This window comes from Lichenostomus cassidix, chromosome 14 (genome assembly GCF_008360975.1).
Source record: "Lichenostomus cassidix isolate B80296 chromosome 14, HeHo_3.0, whole genome shotgun sequence".
In the NCBI taxonomy this organism is placed as follows: Eukaryota; Metazoa; Chordata; class Aves; order Passeriformes; family Meliphagidae; genus Lichenostomus; species Lichenostomus cassidix.
Genome location: NC_139495.1, coordinates 5,729,226 through 5,747,290, shown reverse-complemented (window position 1 = coordinate 5,747,290; position 18,065 = coordinate 5,729,226). Strand labels below are relative to the sequence as shown.

The window sequence follows — 18,065 nt, the reverse complement described above, 5'->3', positions numbered from 1 at the left end:
TGCACATATAAATACATGGTGCAAATACAGCCTCTGGCAGCAGGAACAGTCTCGTACTCAGATCTTCAACAGTTCTTCCCATCTGTAGATCCTGCAGGTCAAAGACATTGCAGAGCTTCAGGAACCATTCTGAAAAGGGGAAAGATTATTTTTTCCCACTGTATCTACATGTACGTGATGCAAAATCCATTTTAATTATGAGACAACAGGGTCATCCTCACTACTCTGAAGAACAGGCACCACTTTTGTGCACACAGAGACATGCAGAAGCTTCAGTAAAGCAGAAGCAGAAGCTCTATTCATAGGATGAAATTCCTCCTTCAAAAAGCACTAGGGGTAAACCAAATTCACACCGTGAATACCAAATGTATGAAATTCTGACTCAATAAAAGGCAGACAGCTGAGCATTCTGATAAAAATGTGCCTTTATTTTTTTTTAATTTTCCTTTTCATTACCTGGATTCTGTGTTTGTCAGAGCAACAAAAACAAAACATACTTTCTTTGATATGCGGCAAATCCGAAAACAATCCCGCAAACAGCACAGAACACAAAAACTCCCACAAAAAGGGAAAGCTATAAAATTTGAGAGGCGACGAGGCTTTCAGAAGTGCCAGTTTCCCAGTGCAATGGCTGGAAGGGTGGCCTGGCCTGGCGGCAGTTCAATCATTTTGTAACGAAGGACAAATACTTTCAACATCCTGAGAAAGAGGGCGGGGGGACGGGGGCACGACTCCCTTGCTTTCCCTCCTCCTGCTATTCTTTCTCCTCCCTCCCCCCACCCCTTGGATTTTCAATAGCTCTTTAGTGTTTCCATCAAAGGCTTTTACCATTCATCCTCCCTTCTGGTGCCTGCCTTCCACCTGTCTATCCATCACAGCCCTAACCCAGGTCCCGTTTTTCCCCCCCTTTGCTATTTTTCACGCGGTGGGATTTGTTTATAAGCTTCTGTATTACCTAAACTGCAGGGGAAGAGGCTGCCGGGAGGAAAGTGAGAAAGCAGGATTAAGGGGGAATAATTCAGCTCCGTTGCATTTCCATCTGAACGGTCATAAAATGTGCAAATCCTGTTCCTGGGAATTTCGTGTCAGAAACCTTCCCTGCCACTGTGCTTCCCGTGCCCCTTCTCTCTTTCCCTCGTGGAAAAACAAGTGTTGGGAAGGATTCCTATAGCTCCATGGACCCCAAAAACCTGTGCCAGCAGGAGGAGGCTCTGAGCAGCACGTGTGCAGGAGACACTCCAGATGTGGCCACAAACTGCAGGCAAGGGGTGGGAGGCTGCAGGGATTGAATCCAGCAGGACAACAGGAGTGAGCAGGGAAAGGCCACTCAATATGACAGCTCCCAACACCCCCAGCTAATTAATGAGCCTGGGTAAAATACAAAAATAACCTTTCAGGCTTGTTGGTTCTGTAAGCAAATCATACAGAAATATATTATTCAGACCCCAGCAGCTTGAAGAGTTTCTACTCTCTCATTTTTAGCTCATCACCATCACAAGGCACCAAAATAAGCTCAGGCCAATTTTCCAGGCCCCAGAGATCCACCAACAATCCACCTGTCAGCAAACTGTGTGACAAGAGGAAGGGCCACTGTTCAATACAGGTCAACAGAGATTTGTCACCGATTCAGGCAGAAGTCACTGTGGCCCCTGGGCACATTTGCTACCTGACCAAACCCTCTCAGAACAGCAAGTAGTGCTAAAAAAGGAGGTGGCCCTGAACCTGTCCTCAGCCCACAAACCTTTTCCTGGTGGAACTTCATGTCAAATCTGCTGGACCTGGCAACAGGTAGCAGCTATCTTCCACTTACAGACACATCCTGGAGATACTGAGGATCACCCAGCATGTAGCACAAGTCAAAATAAGTTCATTTCATTGATAGTTATTTATTATTTTTAAATAAAATGAGAATAGATTGAATGGGTTGCTCAGCAGCAGCTCAGTTCTTTGGCAACTTCTTGGACAGTTTGACCATACGTATGACAACACAAAATAAATTTCACTTGCTTGCAGTAGCAGTTGGCTATAAATTCAGTCCATCGATGATTTATAGCTCTAGCAGCAGTGGGATATATGAAATGAGAAGCCCTTTCATCCTTAAACTGCTCTGCAGTCTGGTAGAGATGATGAAAGCCATTGTTCCTAAGGCCAGAGGAGAGCAGGAGTTCACTCAGCTGCGGTAGGAGGAGGTGTGCAAATTGGGTCCAAAGGTGAGAGGAGGCCTGGAGACACAGCAGCCCTTGGTTTCGCAGAGCAGCCGAAAAGAAATCCTTAATGATGCTCAGCCTTGCTTTGCAGGCTGGAGGGGAGCAGCATTTCCATCAACTAAATGATCTCAACTCTTTGGCTTCCCTGAGGGCACAGCGCAGGACAGACTGGGATCTCTCACCAGAGTCACTCAGATGTTTGTGCTCTTCCCACCCGCCAGCAGCCCCGAACCTGAGCATGTCTTTGGCACAGCAGGTGGGATCCTTAATCCTGCCGAGGGCCAGCCCCGAGCGAAGATTAGCAGAAGAATCTGTTTTCATTAAAATCCAACCTACCATTACCATCCTCTCTGGCGGTGCAGTTTACATCGCGCATGTCCAGCTCTTGTAGCAGCTCTGTTTCTGCAGGGAAAGGGCAGTTCAGCAACCTGCCTCTGCACTTTCTGATGTCTTTCTTTTTTTTAGTCAACAAGTAACTAAGACAGGCACAGTGAGGAATGTTAAATGCACCTCCTCCTGGAGAATTTCGCCAGCAAGATCAGTGGAATTGGGATTTTGCCTTTATTATGTTTCTTTTGACCGTGGAACTGGTCTGATTTTCCTCCCAGTGAATTTTTTTTTGGTGGAAAAAAAGTCCCCACAAAACAACAAAACAGGAAGAGACATACAAATAAACACTAATACGTACAGGAAAAATACAAAACTTAGCACCATGCACTCCCCTCATTATTAGACAAAGGTTGGGAAGGGTTCACAAGTGTAAAACGCTCATGTGAATTATGAGATTACTGCTCAGTTTTCTTTCAAGTCGTGGGCTGGAAACAGATGGTGGCTGTAGCATTTATGACGGCACAACATGTTACTGCAAGCCTAGCCATCTCTCTCTCTCTCCTCTCAAAAATGCAGCTGCAAGGAAAGTTGTGGAAAATCACATTAATAGTCTCTTCCACCACACAGTTTTCCAGCCCTTCATCCCTGGCCAGCACATGGACAGAGCCATCTTGTATGCCAGCAAGAATACTCTCCTAATCCCTGTCCTGAATAGTTACCACTGACTGGCTTATTTAACAGCTAGTTAAAATGTGAGGTTTGTTAGCATTGTAAAAAAGCCTCCAGAAAGCAGGTCCTTAAGGTCAGGGCAGATGCCATGTGATCCCGAGGGCTCCCTAGGGGAAATACTCAGAAAGAAGCCCTCAGACTGTCTTTCAGCTGTTTATTATTTAAACATTCAGTTCAGGCCAAGCAGGTTGATTTATAAAGAAGCAGAAAGACAGATATAACAACTGCAAAATCATCTTTGTGACTCAGGAGTCCAAACCTCACTTCCAAGCAAAAGGAGAATCTTTCACAAAGGCAAAGCCCTCTGGATTTTCAGTCAGACAGCCTTCCAAGGATCTGGGTCCCTGAAGATACAAAGAGCCACTAACCCCATATTTAAATATCTTGCCTGTACCCAAGAATAAAATGTACAATCTTCACTATCCATGTGCTTCAGTCCTGACAGAAATGCCCTGCTGCCTAAAATGTGTTCACACCTGCACTTGAACCCATGAGCCAAGCCTGGGGCACAACCCCTCCACTCTCGAGGCACCACAGAGGGCTCTGCTGACACCAGGGAACTCTTCAAACAGCACAAAACTGTCACCTGTTATCCCTAGGGCTTCTGTGTGTTTTACAAATGTGAAACAATCCTGTATCTCATCGTCTCTGAGACCATTAACTCTTTGGGATTCCAATATCAGCATTTTAGAATTAGTTCTTCACTCGAGTTAATTAAGACTCTGTCAAATAATAATTTTTCCAGACAAGTGTCACTGCTGTATCTGAGTATCCACGTTGCTATTTTCACTTTGCTGGCCTCACTCCCTGGTTGGGAACATCAGCACCAATTTATGTGCTCATCCTCAGCCAGCCCAGTGTGCTCCCATGCTCCCTGCAGCCAGCTCCACACAGGGCAGCATTTCTGCCCTCTGGGCTGTAGGACAGGGCAACTGAAAGCAAGATAGACTTTTACCATTCCCTTTATCACTTTTCACAGCTAGACCAGGAAGTTGCTACAGAAATTCAATAGTGTACACACTTGAAACCCTAAATAGCCTTTTGCCAGAGATAGACTCTCTCCAGGTGATACGACCATACATATCCACTGCATATCTGTCATAACTGCAAAAGCCCTCAGACCTTTTCTCTGAGATAGAGAAGGTGCCATTTCATTTTTCTTTTGGAAGCCTCCTCCTGCAGAATTCATTAGTATCCTATGCAACAATGTACTTCCTGTAAGTACTGAAATATAAAGTGTATTAGAAGTTTCCACTTCTGGTTTTATCTTTTCCTGATCTAGCCTGAAAACGCTTTTGAAGTTCCTCAAAGTGTTCTCCATATATGCTTGTTTTAGGAAATACCAGATCACTATTGGCAAACTCCTCCTTAATTAAATGAGATAAAGAAATCAAGATGATATGATCCACTTAATTTCCCACCTTTTCAAGGTGCCATTTTAAGATTTTTTTTTCCTCACTTGCCTTTGAAAAGAAACATCCTGAACAAACTAAGGAAGGAGGGCAAGCATAGCTCTGCACTCTCCAGTGTAGCTGAGCTTGCTGGTAGAAAACCATTGAATAGTTAAAGCTTTCCCTCATTCCTATGGAATGGTTTATTGAAAGATTTCAGACCCTTCTGAAACTCACATCACTCTGGACAATGAGTAAGAGGAAAAGACTAAACTACACTGTTAGCACAGTGGGCTCTTCAGGGTCTCAGCTCAGCAAGTCAACTCAGATCATGCACAAGTAACTTCAAAGAAACATCTCACATGCCTCAAGTTCAGCATTGCACTGTCTCCCTCGATGAATCACAGCTTGGGGTATGCAGGGAGCTAATGGGAAACATTTGCACTGCTAACCCCAGCTGCAAGGTCCCAAAACCCCTGTTAGCTGTGCAGGCATAGCCCAACCACTCTGATGGGCCAGCAGGCTCTGCACTACAAATGGATACAAGCTGCTAGGCAAGCTCTTCTGAAGCCCCTCTACAAGAAACACAGCCCAGAACAGTTAAAATTTGGTTTAACAGCAGTATTTGGGGCAATCAGTGAAGGACACAAGCCAAGCATTAACCTGCCTGACTCCTGCATGGCCTGTTGGAGAAACCACTCTATCTTCAAATCACTTCTGTCACTTTTGCTGAGGAAACCCCCTCCAGTCAAGGGAAATTCACCTCTTGAACAGGTTTTTTAGAGGCTTCCTGGGTCAAGGAGACCTCTGAGCAGAATACTTCACTGTGGGTGAGTTTGGGCCAAGAAATATCCTCACTTCTACGAGTGTAAGCACAGAGCCCTCAGCCCACACCAACCCACAATGGAGGTGCTGGAGCATCTCTTCCTCCTCTAGTGGCCCCAGCAGCAGCTGAGCAGGACCCGTAAATGAAATCTGGCCTCTTAAAACTTCCCTGGCCTTCAGGTTAAACCAGCATCACCTTTATACAAAAGCACTCAGAAATGGTGATAAGGAAAGGTGAAGCTTGGCAGCAGTGAAGGACTCCCAACTGAAATGTCAGGCTGTTCCAAACTCAGACCTAAGGTTTGAGTGCTGCTGCCGAGAGATGGAAGGCAGAAATCATGGTGACATCTTTGGGTCAAAATTAGTCTCTCTTCAGAAAAAAACAGAAACGTTCTGAAGCCAACAAGGGTTTCTTGAAAGTCACGTAAAAATGAATTGCAAGTGGATGCCCAAATCCCTTAGACTGCTCTAAGAAATTCCAGCTAGGGATGTCCAGTAAGTCTGGAGGGGCTCTTCATCCTTCACTGAGGTCTGAGTTCATCCCCAAGGGGAGCTGAGGCCACCCAGAACTTCACCCATAGCCCCTCTGTGAAGAGTCTTTCTAGTGGTCAAAGAGGGGCTATCTTGAATTTATGTCTTCTCCCCTTGTGAGCAAACAAAACAATTTCTATGAGTAATTCTACCCACTAATTGCCAAGGAAAAGTCTGGTAAGAAATGCTCTGCATTTTTGACAGGTCAGAGGCTTCCCTAAACAAAGTTGCTGTTTTATGTTTTCTATCAGTACATGTTCACATCCGGGGTCCTTGGTGAATTCCAGTGTGGATGAGTCTCTGTGGGAAATTGCTTTTCCCTATTTTCTTGTTCTAACTGCTCCAGGAAATGAGTCTATTTTTACAACAACACTAAACAGCAAAATATGAAGCCATTATCTACTTCGTGGCAGGAGTTTCGGGTCAGTTCTCAGGTAACTGTCACCCCCAGAGAAGTCAATGGAGTTGAATCTGCTAATGCAAGGGAGAGACCTGACAATTATGTAATTGGTTGATCAGTTACTAGAACACAGAGCTACCAGGGGCCTAAGGAGTGTCTCGTTTTCATGCGTCTCAAAGTTCATCCAAGCCCTGATGTATTGATAAGTGAAGTATTCCAGTATTATGGTCTGTAAGGATGATAATTAACTGCTGAAAGATTTAAGCATGAGCATTCTCTATGAACATCTACTTTGTCACTGAATGATCCTTATAAGTAGTATCTCTTCTGGATCCTTTCTTCACCTGCCAAATAAACCAGGGTGGGATTTTCAGAAGTGTTTAAAATGTTTTTCTCCTACTTATTTGTGATTGCTTTCAAGAATGAAATGTTTTCAAAATCCCCAGGGGATTTCAAGCAGTGTGGGCTCAACTGCATCTCTGTGGGCTTCTCCTTTTTGCACACCTATTTTCACAGCTATTCTGAATTTCAGAGCTGGACAGTAAATCCAGTGGCCTTCATTTATACAAGATCAAAGACAGTATAGAGGCCAAAACACCAGGTCTGATCTGAAGATGAGTGTGTAACACTTCTCACAAACTTGGCTCCCTATTTCCTGGCTTGAGGGACTACTCCAGCCTTCACTGTGAACTTCCTTTCTGTTGAAGCACTCAAGAAAGCCTTTCTTTGTGTATTTTATCCAAGAACTTGGGAGACATCTGGCATGAACAAATATCGGCCAAAACAGAAATTGTGAGTTGCTCAAAACTCACACCAAGTCAGATTTGGTGGCCTGCTAGTAAGTCAAACATAAAAATGATTGGATTCCCCTCTATGGAAGAAGTAACCCTGGCAAAATGTGACACTGAAACCTTCAAGTGATAGAAATTCTATCACCAGGATGCTCCCAGAATTTCATGCATTGATTAGGAACAAGACTAAGAGTTAGCACTTCCTTACTTTCAGGTTGGGAACGAGGTATTCATGACTTTCCACCTAATTGGAAAGCTTACCAAACATCACTCCAGAGCAGCACACAGAAAACAAACTTAGAGACAATATCTAAGGAAAACAGAACCTAACCTATGACTTGTTCTTTGATTTACAACTGTGATTGTGGGCCCCACCTCACAGTCATATGCCATGGTAATAGGCAGCAGTTCAATGAGACCCAGTCCTAGCTTTTCACATGTTGTAGTGATTCTGAGCTACTTCAGCACATACTTTAGCCTGATGCAGCAAGTCATTGGAATGACTAAAGGGGCAGGTGACAGGCCACAAGTGACAAAAAAAAAGAATGATCGAGCCTTTGGTCTTGTTTATTCTACCTTCCAATTCATTTTTTTCTTTAAACCAAGAGTTGCCAAATTTCACATTAAATTTTCTCTCATTAATTTCTCCCATCTCAAATTTGTCTGTTATCAGTACAACTGTGAGGTTTCAACTTACATTTTCTGGGGTACCCAAAGAGATGATCTGAAATGGGTTCACTGACATTAGCAACTGCAGTCCTGAACCCACCCATGCCAAAGGAAGTATTTTCCCCCAAAATGAACAGATATGTCGTTCAAAATGGTAACCTCCATGGGAGCAGGAGTGGAACTTTCCCAGCTGTTTTCCCAGATGTCTACACTAGTCTTGTTACTTCATCTTTGGGGTTGCTTACAAAATACTTCAACACTCTGAGAGCACAAAGACCCCCAGCCCACAACTGGGATCCTGTATCAGGAAGGCACACCCTAATTAAAAAATAAAGCATCAACTCTGCTCCATTTGCCTGAGGTCAATGGGATGTTTGTCCAAAGCTAGGGGCATGCTCAGGCACCAGTTTGAAGAAGAGCAAACACAGGCATCTCTTAAAGTATTTTTCCATGTTAGGGCCTGGGAAAAAAAAATTCAGATTGGGCCCATGATTAAAACAGTTCCCCTAGGAAATGTTACCCACACCATAAAAGGAAGGAATGACACTGAACTAGAGAATGAAAATTGTCTACTGAATTTTTGTAAATTCCCATAAAATCTGAGTCTTGTTCTATGTGCATAATTTTCACTGTAAGTCATGAAAGGCTGGCTCCTCAGAGAAGCAGGAAATGACTGGCTCATGATAGGATAAAAGGCTGCATAATTGCATGGGCAGAAAGATGGATTTTCATCAATCACTACGTTCTCTGACAATATGGCAGCAGCTTTTGATCACGTATCCGATGCACAGTAATTAGGCAAAATGACTTACCCTCAATCTTTTCAGTATTTAGCTCTAAGGGTGCAAGGATTCATCCTTGGAAGGGGAAGATGGTCGTGTGATTTAGGGCACTGGATGAGCACTCAGATCTGAGTCCTCTCCCTGGGTCTGCCACAGCCTTGCTGTATGACCTTGCACAGGCTTTTCTCCATGCCTCGGTCTCGCCTAAAATGGGATAACAATAGTTCTTTATTTCAGAGGAGATAGGAATACAAACCAGCTCAAGGCTGTGCTGCAGCAAAGAGCGGCACAGAAAAGCTCAGACACGGAATAATGCCTTGCTAATAAAATGTGGGAACACAGACAGTAATTAAATTGAGCAATAAACACAAAACATAGGCTGATTTTTGAGGAATGCAACACTGGTAGGCTTTGTTACCTGAAATTAAAGGAAGTTTAAGCAGGATTCTTATGAGTTGACCTGACTGACTCTGAGATCTACTAGTAATACAAACTGTGTGTTAGAAACACCAAGGAAATTACTTCATTCAAAACCTCCACATGGTGTCTGTTTTACAGCAACCACTAGTTCCAGCCCAAGTGAGGGTCAGGTAACTATGCAGAGAAACATTTTCAAAGCCATGGGAGGCACCTACAAACATGATTTCCTTTGATTTACAGTCAAATATGAGCATGCAAACCTGAGGTAGTTTTGAAACTTCAAAATAAAATCTGAAACTTTCCAATTAAAACATAAATGGGGCCACTGGTCCAAACTAAACTGTCAGATGTCTGGAACAGCTTCAATGCTACTATTCCAGAGTCACACTGGTGCTAGAATTGGACAGAGCTTTAGCAAAGAGTCTTCAGTAGTATTTTCTCAAATGCAAAAATGAATCTTTTTCTCTAAAGCATTTGCCTTTCATGTGGGGAGTCAGTTATGAGCCTGTGGGTCTGGGAGAGAGGATCTCAGGGCACATGGCTAGATAAACCAACTGACTTGGAGACCAACAGATCAAAGGCTGTCCTGTCAGGCAGGAGGAGAGCAAACAGATAGAAGACACATCTTAGGCAAGGAAAATAATTTCTAAGAGACAGAAACAGAGGGATGGGAAAGTCAGGCAGAGAATAGCTGGAAAACAGCCCACGGAAAGGCAACATGGATCTGAGGAGGACAGGCAAGAGAACCTCCTAACTGAATGCTGAAGCCCATTGGAGGGAGGAGACTCACAGATGCTGTTCCAAGCAAGAGTAAAAAGCCTAAACCCAAAGTGCTGGAGCTGCCTGGGAGCCTGGGAGAGGAGCAACTGCCTACAGTCACCATGCTCTGCCTAATAAAGCAGACACCAGGCAGGACAGAGGACAGGAGAAAAGGAAAGCAAACTGGCACAGAAGCCTTGGTTTCACTCAACAAAAGGAACTGAAAGACAGGTCTGGAAAGATGAAGCACGTAATTAAAAGTAATGAGCTGACTGAAGAGTCAGTGACCATGCACCATATTGTAATGCTGAGATTTGGGTTTGGGCAGTCCTCTCTGTATGTCTTTTCTGATCAGACAAGACCTCAGAAAAAGATATAATCAGACCACGAAGCTCTGGATCCCTGGACAGAGGAAATGAGCACAGAACGTAAAACAGAAAAACATTTCATCCCCAAATCGCTGCCTACAGTGTGGAAGTACAAAACCAACAAGGTGTTAAAGCATTGCATGGAAGAGCAGCTTTTGACAACCACCATCCTCGACTCCATGAAGTCCCCTAGTCACCCCCCACCCCACAAATAACAGAGCTGTCCATCAGGTATCTTGGCTGTCCATCAGGTATCAGACATGTGGCTCCAACTGCTCACACCCTTCCCTGTAACACTCCAAATGCAGCACTTTAGAAGTCCAGAGGGAGTCCACCTCCAGCAGACAGCAGAAGAAGATATGACACGGCATTCACAAATGCACAGAGAACTGTTTAATTTACAGCCACAATGGTGAAACAAACCATTTCAGAGCTTGGACATTCAAAGTTAAGTCTGACACCCATTCTCATATTCACTTATTGTGCTTAAGTATTAGAGAACACAGGATTACATTAACCATACACAACAATCTGAGATCCCTGTGGGACCGAGGAGTGGAAGGGATGAGCAAGAATGAGGGACCAGCCCCTCAAGTGGTGTAAGCTGGAACAGCTCCATTGCGGGCAACGGAGCGATGGTGATTTACACCAGCTGAGGATTTGGCCCTTGAAATGTCCAACTTAACTTTGAATTAACGACTCCTGTGTCACAACCTTTCGTGTCACTGTTCCTCCTGGTCGTATCTGCCACTTTGAAGGAGGACTAATCCCACAACCTGCCACGGTGCCAAGGCTGCCGGGTGAGAGCTCAGCTGGGCTACAGGAAGTGATGCTCATGTCGTGACACTACTCCTCGCAATTTAACAGCCATGGACTGCATCCTCATCTGATGTAAATTAGCTCGGGGGCAGCTGAAGTCAGAAACGTTTGCCAATTTCTAGTAGCTGAGAACATAGCCCTGAGATTTTTGTGTTTTCTGCCGCATGCCGTATGAACACTGTGCTTGACAACAAAGACTCGTGTGCGTTTCATTCCTCGTAACAAAATTAACTCGAGACTACAAGTCCCAAACAAACGGCTACTGGAAAAGTCCCCAGTCTTCACTCTCTCCTGGTGTGCTGGATTTGGCATAACACGTTTATTTGCTGGCACCAACAGAACCTCTCGGTTCGCTTTGTTTTCCAGACTTTGCTACAAGGCCAGACTCCCTGGTGATGTAAATGCAGGATTCCCAGGGGAGTCACTCCTGAGGAGTTGGCCACAAACCCAAACACAACCTCCTCATGCCAGTGCAACAACCACAGGACTCCTTCCAAGAGTTGTTTTGCAAACTATTCCACTTAAGTGACTTTGACATCCTTTCATACCTGCACAGTGTCTGAGTGGGTCACATAATGCTTTTCATCTACATGATTTTAATGGATATATGTTTGGTTGGTTTTTTTTTTCTTTCATTAGATATCTTTTAGACAAAAAAAAAAAAAAAAGGAACGGAGCAACATTATTGGCATCCCACTGAAACATAAATATATAAATTACATTTTATACACTTTTTTAAACGCAGACACATACATTCATGTGCATAACATTGTGAACAGTACACTTAGTGGAAAACAAGCACAGACAATCTTAGTTAAATGTATTTCCAGTTTTGGTGCTCAACAAATACACTGGGAAAATGATCACAAAATAGAACGATGACTAACTCTATCTCTGCATTAGCATCTGAAGCCAATAATGCCTGTTAGCTAACATTGCTTTGTTTGGTTGAATTTGGACATAGCTACAGGAACAGGAGGGGAATGTTTGAACTATATTTAGAGAAGTGGAAAGGTTAAAAATCTTGCTCTCTTTTGTTGTTTTAAGGTTCTGCAGTTCATTCACATTTGAAGATATTTTTATTTGAGTGGAAACACTGTCTTCAAGACAAACTTTTTTGTTGTTCCAAACTAAGAAAACTCTTTCATCTCCTTGTAGATGTTTCGCAAATAAAAGAATCCAGTAGTTCATTTTACATATCCAATGTAATAATCCAAATAAAACAAAGGGTACATAATCCAAACTACTGGGGTGGGGCAGTGATTTTGGCCAAGTGAGTAGCCATGTCATACCTGGCACAGCCCTAAATTTCCAAAGCAGTACAGAAGGATTTATCCATGTGGCTCCCACTGCAATCTGTGGGGAACTGAACATTTAATCCTTTGGCACTTTGAAAATACAGGAGCTGGTGCCAGAGTATTTTATCTGCCCTGCTATAGTTAAAATAGATTTTGATGTTATTTGGGCTATTCTACTACAAAAATATGACCACAAAATGCTTTTTTTTTCTTTTTTTTCTTTTTTTTTTTTTTTTTGGTTCAAGAAAACATAGCAGGCTTTCTCAGGTATATAAAACTGTTAATTTTTAGATAAAAATACAAACTTCACCTTTACAAAAACACATATTTCTGTTGAATACACATAAAGCATAACATTTTACCAAAAATAAAGAATTTTAGGTTTTGTTCAAATATTTGCAGCAAGGTAGTTCCCATGCCACCATGACATTATACAATGCAGATACAAGAATTTGTACATTTCACACAGCTCCAACATATGAAATAAAAGTATCTGTATACTGATAAGAATGACAATTGCTAACACAATATCACTAGTAGGCAACTGGCATAAGTCTTAAAGAAAAAAAAAAAAGGATTTTTGCATGGATATCCTATGATTTGTTTACGCACATCTCTCTTTTTTTTTTCTCTTTTTTTTTTCTTTTATGTAATGCTTTAAATTACGGGGGAGGTTGGGGAACATAAACCAAGAAACGTCTAGAAAATTATGCATAGGTATACCATTTTTATTTTAATACATCTCATTAGTTTGCATCCCACTAGGAGAAATACCATAATGTTTTGTGTTCTGCTTATTGTTATACCAGTCTTTTATATGTGTTATTGGCAAATGTAGTCCAAGAGATAATAAAAAGCTAGGCAAAGAGTAAAAAGAAAACTTAATAATCACTTTATGGTGTAAAAAAAAAAATCCACTTAAGGCTCCCCAGAAGGTTTTTTTGTATAGACTTTTAAAACACCACCAAGCAAGGATGTATTGTTCTATAGTGTTTGCGTGGCATTTGATCATTTCATACATTCCTGCTTTTTTTGTGCCTGAAGTCCACCAGTGTCCATCCATCTTCATCAAGAACGCAGGCACATTTCTTGACGTAAAGCACCGTTGACTGCTCTGACAGAAATCCACTATTCACTTAGATTTTTGTCATGTTTTTGAGTACTTTTGGTATCCTCCATTCATTCAACTGTCTTTTTTTCTTTTCTGTTTTTCTTTCTTTCGGTTTTTTTTTTCTTTTTTTGGACAGGGAAGCTTCCTATTGTTTCACAGAGTGCTACAATACTTGCTTTGATGTCACATTAAACAAATGTACATTGTCTCTTTGTTCTCATTAAGTGTTCTTTTGAGCCAGTTTTTTTTTCACACAGGAGAACAAATAAAGTATACAGTCAATAAGCACCATACATAGTAGGTTCAGGAATGTAACAAACCATGTACATCCATGTCCCAGAGAGAAGTTTTTTTTCTAGCTTATTTTCACCTTACATCTGCAGGAGAGAAAAAAGATACAATAACTCTATGATTAGAATCAAAGGTCCTTTCCTCAAAGTAGATGACTTAGAAAAAAAAAACTGTTCTGCATGAAGAGTCACTAACCTGGGACAAGAAGTTCTAAATGCTGTTTTGATTGAGTTTACATGCTGACTTTTAAAGTTGAATTTTAGAAAATCTTTGCTTCTATCATACTACTCCCAATAAATACCTGTTAATCTGAAACAGGATATCAAGTTTAGCATTTTTTAGAAATGACACATCAGTATAAATGAAAACTGCCATTGGGAGTTTATGTGCAAAAACAGGGGCTTGAAATTAAATTCACCATCATCCAGGCGTTAGGCACAGACACTGCAATATCCAAATCATTCCCACTCCAAATACCAGAATCAATTGCAAGTGCTGCAGTTTACATACTTTCAAGTCATTAAGAAATGGAAATTCCATATTTAATTTGGAATGTGTGTCGCCATCATCATACATTGCTAATATGTTGGCCAAAGGATTTCAGTCATTTTTGCACTGAGAGGGTGTTAGTTTTTCACTACACTGAAAACCTCATGAATTTTGATGACTGACTATCATCATCCTACTGAGACTGAGCAGACCAAAAAAAAAAAAAATCTTAATTTTCTGGTGTAAGTAACACAGGGCTCTGCAACACACATAAAAAATGATATTTCTAAGCATCTTTCTTGTCAAGTAGGCAGATCATCAGATTGTGTCAGGTTCATGTGCAATCAACCCCAGTTCATGGCAGAACGTGGGTTTGATGGTCACAAAATAATAGTATTTGCTGTATGTACACTCAATGCTTCACAGCCAAGGACTGGGAACACAACAATTTGTAACCTGGCAATTCATTCATGCTTTATCACCTGATGCTTTCACCTCAGAAATCAATAATAATGAAACACAAGCAGAGGCAATGGAACTTGAGATTTCAGAAGCTGAAGTATTAGCACCCTCCAATAAAAAGGAAATCAAAAAGGCAAGAAAAGGAAGTAGCTCAAGAATGTAAGATGCTGATGGTGATGTGGAGCTTAAAGGGAAAATACCAGCAGGTAGAATTATCAAAGCCAATCAAATCTAATCTCTTTGCAGCCTTGAGGTAGCAAGTGTCAAGATTTTGAACAGTGATTAAGTTGAAGTGATGATATTTGATTAAGTTTTCCAGTACTTGTGCTATTAGGGTGTTCAGCATATAGGTCCTACCTGAATATCAAATAGTTCCAGTAGGTTTTATGTTGGTTTTAACTTTTTTCGTTTCCGTTTTTTACCTGATTCCCTAGGCCTTCCTGTTAACATAAGGGCAGGGCTGGTGAAAAGCCCTAAGGTAATGCATTTCGTGTAACACTGAAGTCATAAATACTCAAAACCGTTTACATTTCAAAGAAATCTCATTACCCTTTGCATTAAAGTAATAACTTTATAACGGCTGATTTGACATTGAGTTTACAAAGTAATTACACAAAAGCAAAGAAATAATAAACGAAGTTGGCATTGCACATGTGATTCCCAAGATCCATCTATAATCACTGTTACCATGCACTACTCAACATTTGCCTTCAGCTCTGGAGTTAAGCTATTTTCAGCTCACCATCCACTTGCTGGGTGCAAGTTTTGTTCCTATCAGTAATTAAATCCTAGAAATATATATTTTTCCACGATAATTCTGCCCCATTTTTCACACGTATCAAAACCAAAAATTTTGAGTTTAAAATCGGAACTGCTTAGTCTTGGACAATTTGGGTAACTGAAACTGATCTAATGAAACTTTTTTTCCAAATGGAAGACACAGAAAACATATCAAACCATACACACTTTAAAAATAGCCACTTTACGTGTGGTTTTGTCTAATAACTCCACCTAGTTTCAGCTAAACACTCAAGTTCAGATTATAAATTGATGTCCAGTAAAATCACAGCAGAGGTCTAACTCTGCTTTTATAGAAATTCTAATTCCTCTGCTCTGTACATAGCAACTGAAGTTTACATTTGCTTGGAGCAGGTTTATGTCTCCATGCTGGATGGACCCACTACAGAAAACCCTTCTTACCCAGCCACCTGCAAAATCTATCACCTTTGGGCAGCTTTCCTCCTGTGTTTACCTCTCTTCACTGACTCTTTAGTAGCTGGGCTGGTTCTACTGCACCCTTAATTCCCTGCAGAGGTGCAAAACAAACTTTTAAGGCTGCTTTCAACCTGCATCAGGAGAAAGGGAAATGTCCTTTCTGCCATAGTGGGTTTCCTGAGTAAGCCTGTCGAGCTCTGTACTGATTGCACTCTAGTAAGTAGATCAGAGCTAATGATTTTAGATTAATTCAGAATGATTTTTTGAAAGCCAGATTGAAAGTAAGAATTTTCCCCCATAAATCTTTCCCCATTGTAACTTAAAGGTTGGCTTGGTGAGGCAAATTTAGGTTTAATGCGGCAACTGACAAATTCTTGAGTATACACATGTAAGAAAACAACAGGAATGAGCAATGCTGTTTCCAAACTAACTCCTTAGCCTTGAATCCTGAATTTATTCTGAGATGCTTTACATTGATTTCATTCATATTTTCCCCAAGGTCAAGTAAATCTCAGTGTTAGCCCTGTCTCCACAAAGTCTAAAGAAATTAGGCAACAGAGTTCAACCATGAGCTGCAGCATGACAACCTTTAACTTAGTGAAGCAAGACCTGAACACTACTGGGCATTTACATTTATTTAAAGGCCAGCCTAATGAGAAGTGATACACTTTAAATTCGAAATCCAAAATCCTTATACAGCACAAACTGGCCCTCATTTTGCATCTTCAACACAGAGAAGTAGCTGGGAGCTTCCCTCCTGAGTTCAGTGTAAGCAACATTTGCTTTACATTCTTTACTAATATAAAAATAAGGTCCATATGAAATCAGCATTAATGCAAAAATAAAAGGAAAACATACCAGTTTCTTCTTCTCTATAATCTGAATTAGTATTTGATGATGTACAGGTGCATTCCATATGCTCTTCTAATCTCACCAGAACTTCTTTTAATTTTGGCTTTTTTCTAACATATTCCACTTTTGCCACCTATAAAATACGATGAGGGATGTACTGAGACACATCAACATGGTTACAGTTCAGAACTGAAGACAGATAACTATATATCTCTATTTTTTAACGTAGCCAAACCCATATAAAATGTTAGCATACTAATCATCTTTTATCTTAATTGTGCATCGTATAACTATTTGTTGCACAGACTATTTGTTTATTCCAGTTCAGCAGTTTGAAACAACTTTCCCCCAAGAGATAAAACAATTCCCCATTCATTTTGGTTTGATGTTTTAAGCAACTCAGTTTCCACATGTATCACAATAAACTTCTATACAGATTCAAATCAGTGGTTGTTCTTGTAAACTGCCACCTTTAGCACAATCTCCTGTACATGCTGTTAAAGGCTGACAGTGAAGGCATTAGATTGGTTTGCAATATTTACAAATTGGTGTCTCCAGAGCCCTGTGAATGTAAAGTGCTCAACCCTACACAACCAGGATCTGAACATCACCTTAGAAAGCACAGTCTCACTCCTACTCCCTCCCTGCAATAACCTGGGGTTTGATCACAACAGCTCTCGAGCACAATTTTTAGATCCAAGGGAACTCTCACTCCTACACTGGGTGCAGCCTTTGGCTTTATTGTGGATATCTGGCAGACAGAATACTTCTCCCCAGTCCTTCCAACTGTTCACAGCTGCACTGCTCCACTTTTGGCATCCTTAAAACAAAAAAACTCTAGAGGGCAAGGTGAGATGGGAGGAAGGTTCATGTGGAGCAGCTCTGGCTACGTGCAGATCTCTCATCTGAAGGAAACCAAAACAGAACAGAAAGATGTTGGGGTAGAGGGATCCTGAACACATGGACATCCTGACCCACAGGCTGGCAGCCAGGAGAGGAGGAATGGCAGAGAAAGCAGGAGCACTGAGGTTCTGGGGTGCTGAAATCACCTGTGGGATGCTGGGCACTGACTTGTGCTAAGTGTAATGGGCATGATGGTCAGGGCCATGCAAGGGATTGTGGCATAATGTGGGCAAGGAGAGTGCTAGAGAGTTTGTAAGACCCACAGTGTTTAGTTCTCAACTGTGTTCAACACTGCAGAATAGGTGGTGATCACCTGCTTGAAATGGGAATCACTGAAATGGAATCATGGCTTGACAGACCTGCTCATGATCTGACAGAAGAGCACTGTGGTGTGGCTGTCCCACCAAACAAGACCACTACAAA

General features: G+C 41.6%; 1 protein-coding gene across 9 annotated transcripts in view; it reads right to left on the bottom strand.

Moving 5' to 3' along the window:
- Positions 1–18,065, bottom strand: part of PDGFA (platelet derived growth factor subunit A) — an 83,875-nt gene that overhangs the window by 48,882 nt on the left and 16,928 nt on the right. Inside the window, exons 5-8 of one of the 9 annotated variants that reach the window (XR_014855079.1) lie at positions 16,746–16,872; positions 15,030–15,112; positions 13,917–14,030; positions 10,573–13,807 (exon numbers count right to left, since the gene is read on the bottom strand). Coding sequence is in view for 4 of the 9 variants with exons in the window: in XM_085074628.1 (XP_084930754.1) it covers positions 8,726–8,859; positions 16,746–16,872 (261 nt within the window). In the remaining 5 variants the exon portion in view is untranslated. Of the gene's footprint in view, positions 1–407; positions 3,114–8,685; positions 8,860–10,572; positions 13,808–13,916; positions 14,031–15,029; positions 15,113–16,745; positions 16,873–18,065 lie in introns of those variants that run through there. The other 8 variants (XM_085074628.1, XM_085074629.1, XR_014855080.1 and 5 more) reach the window with 8 other exon arrangements.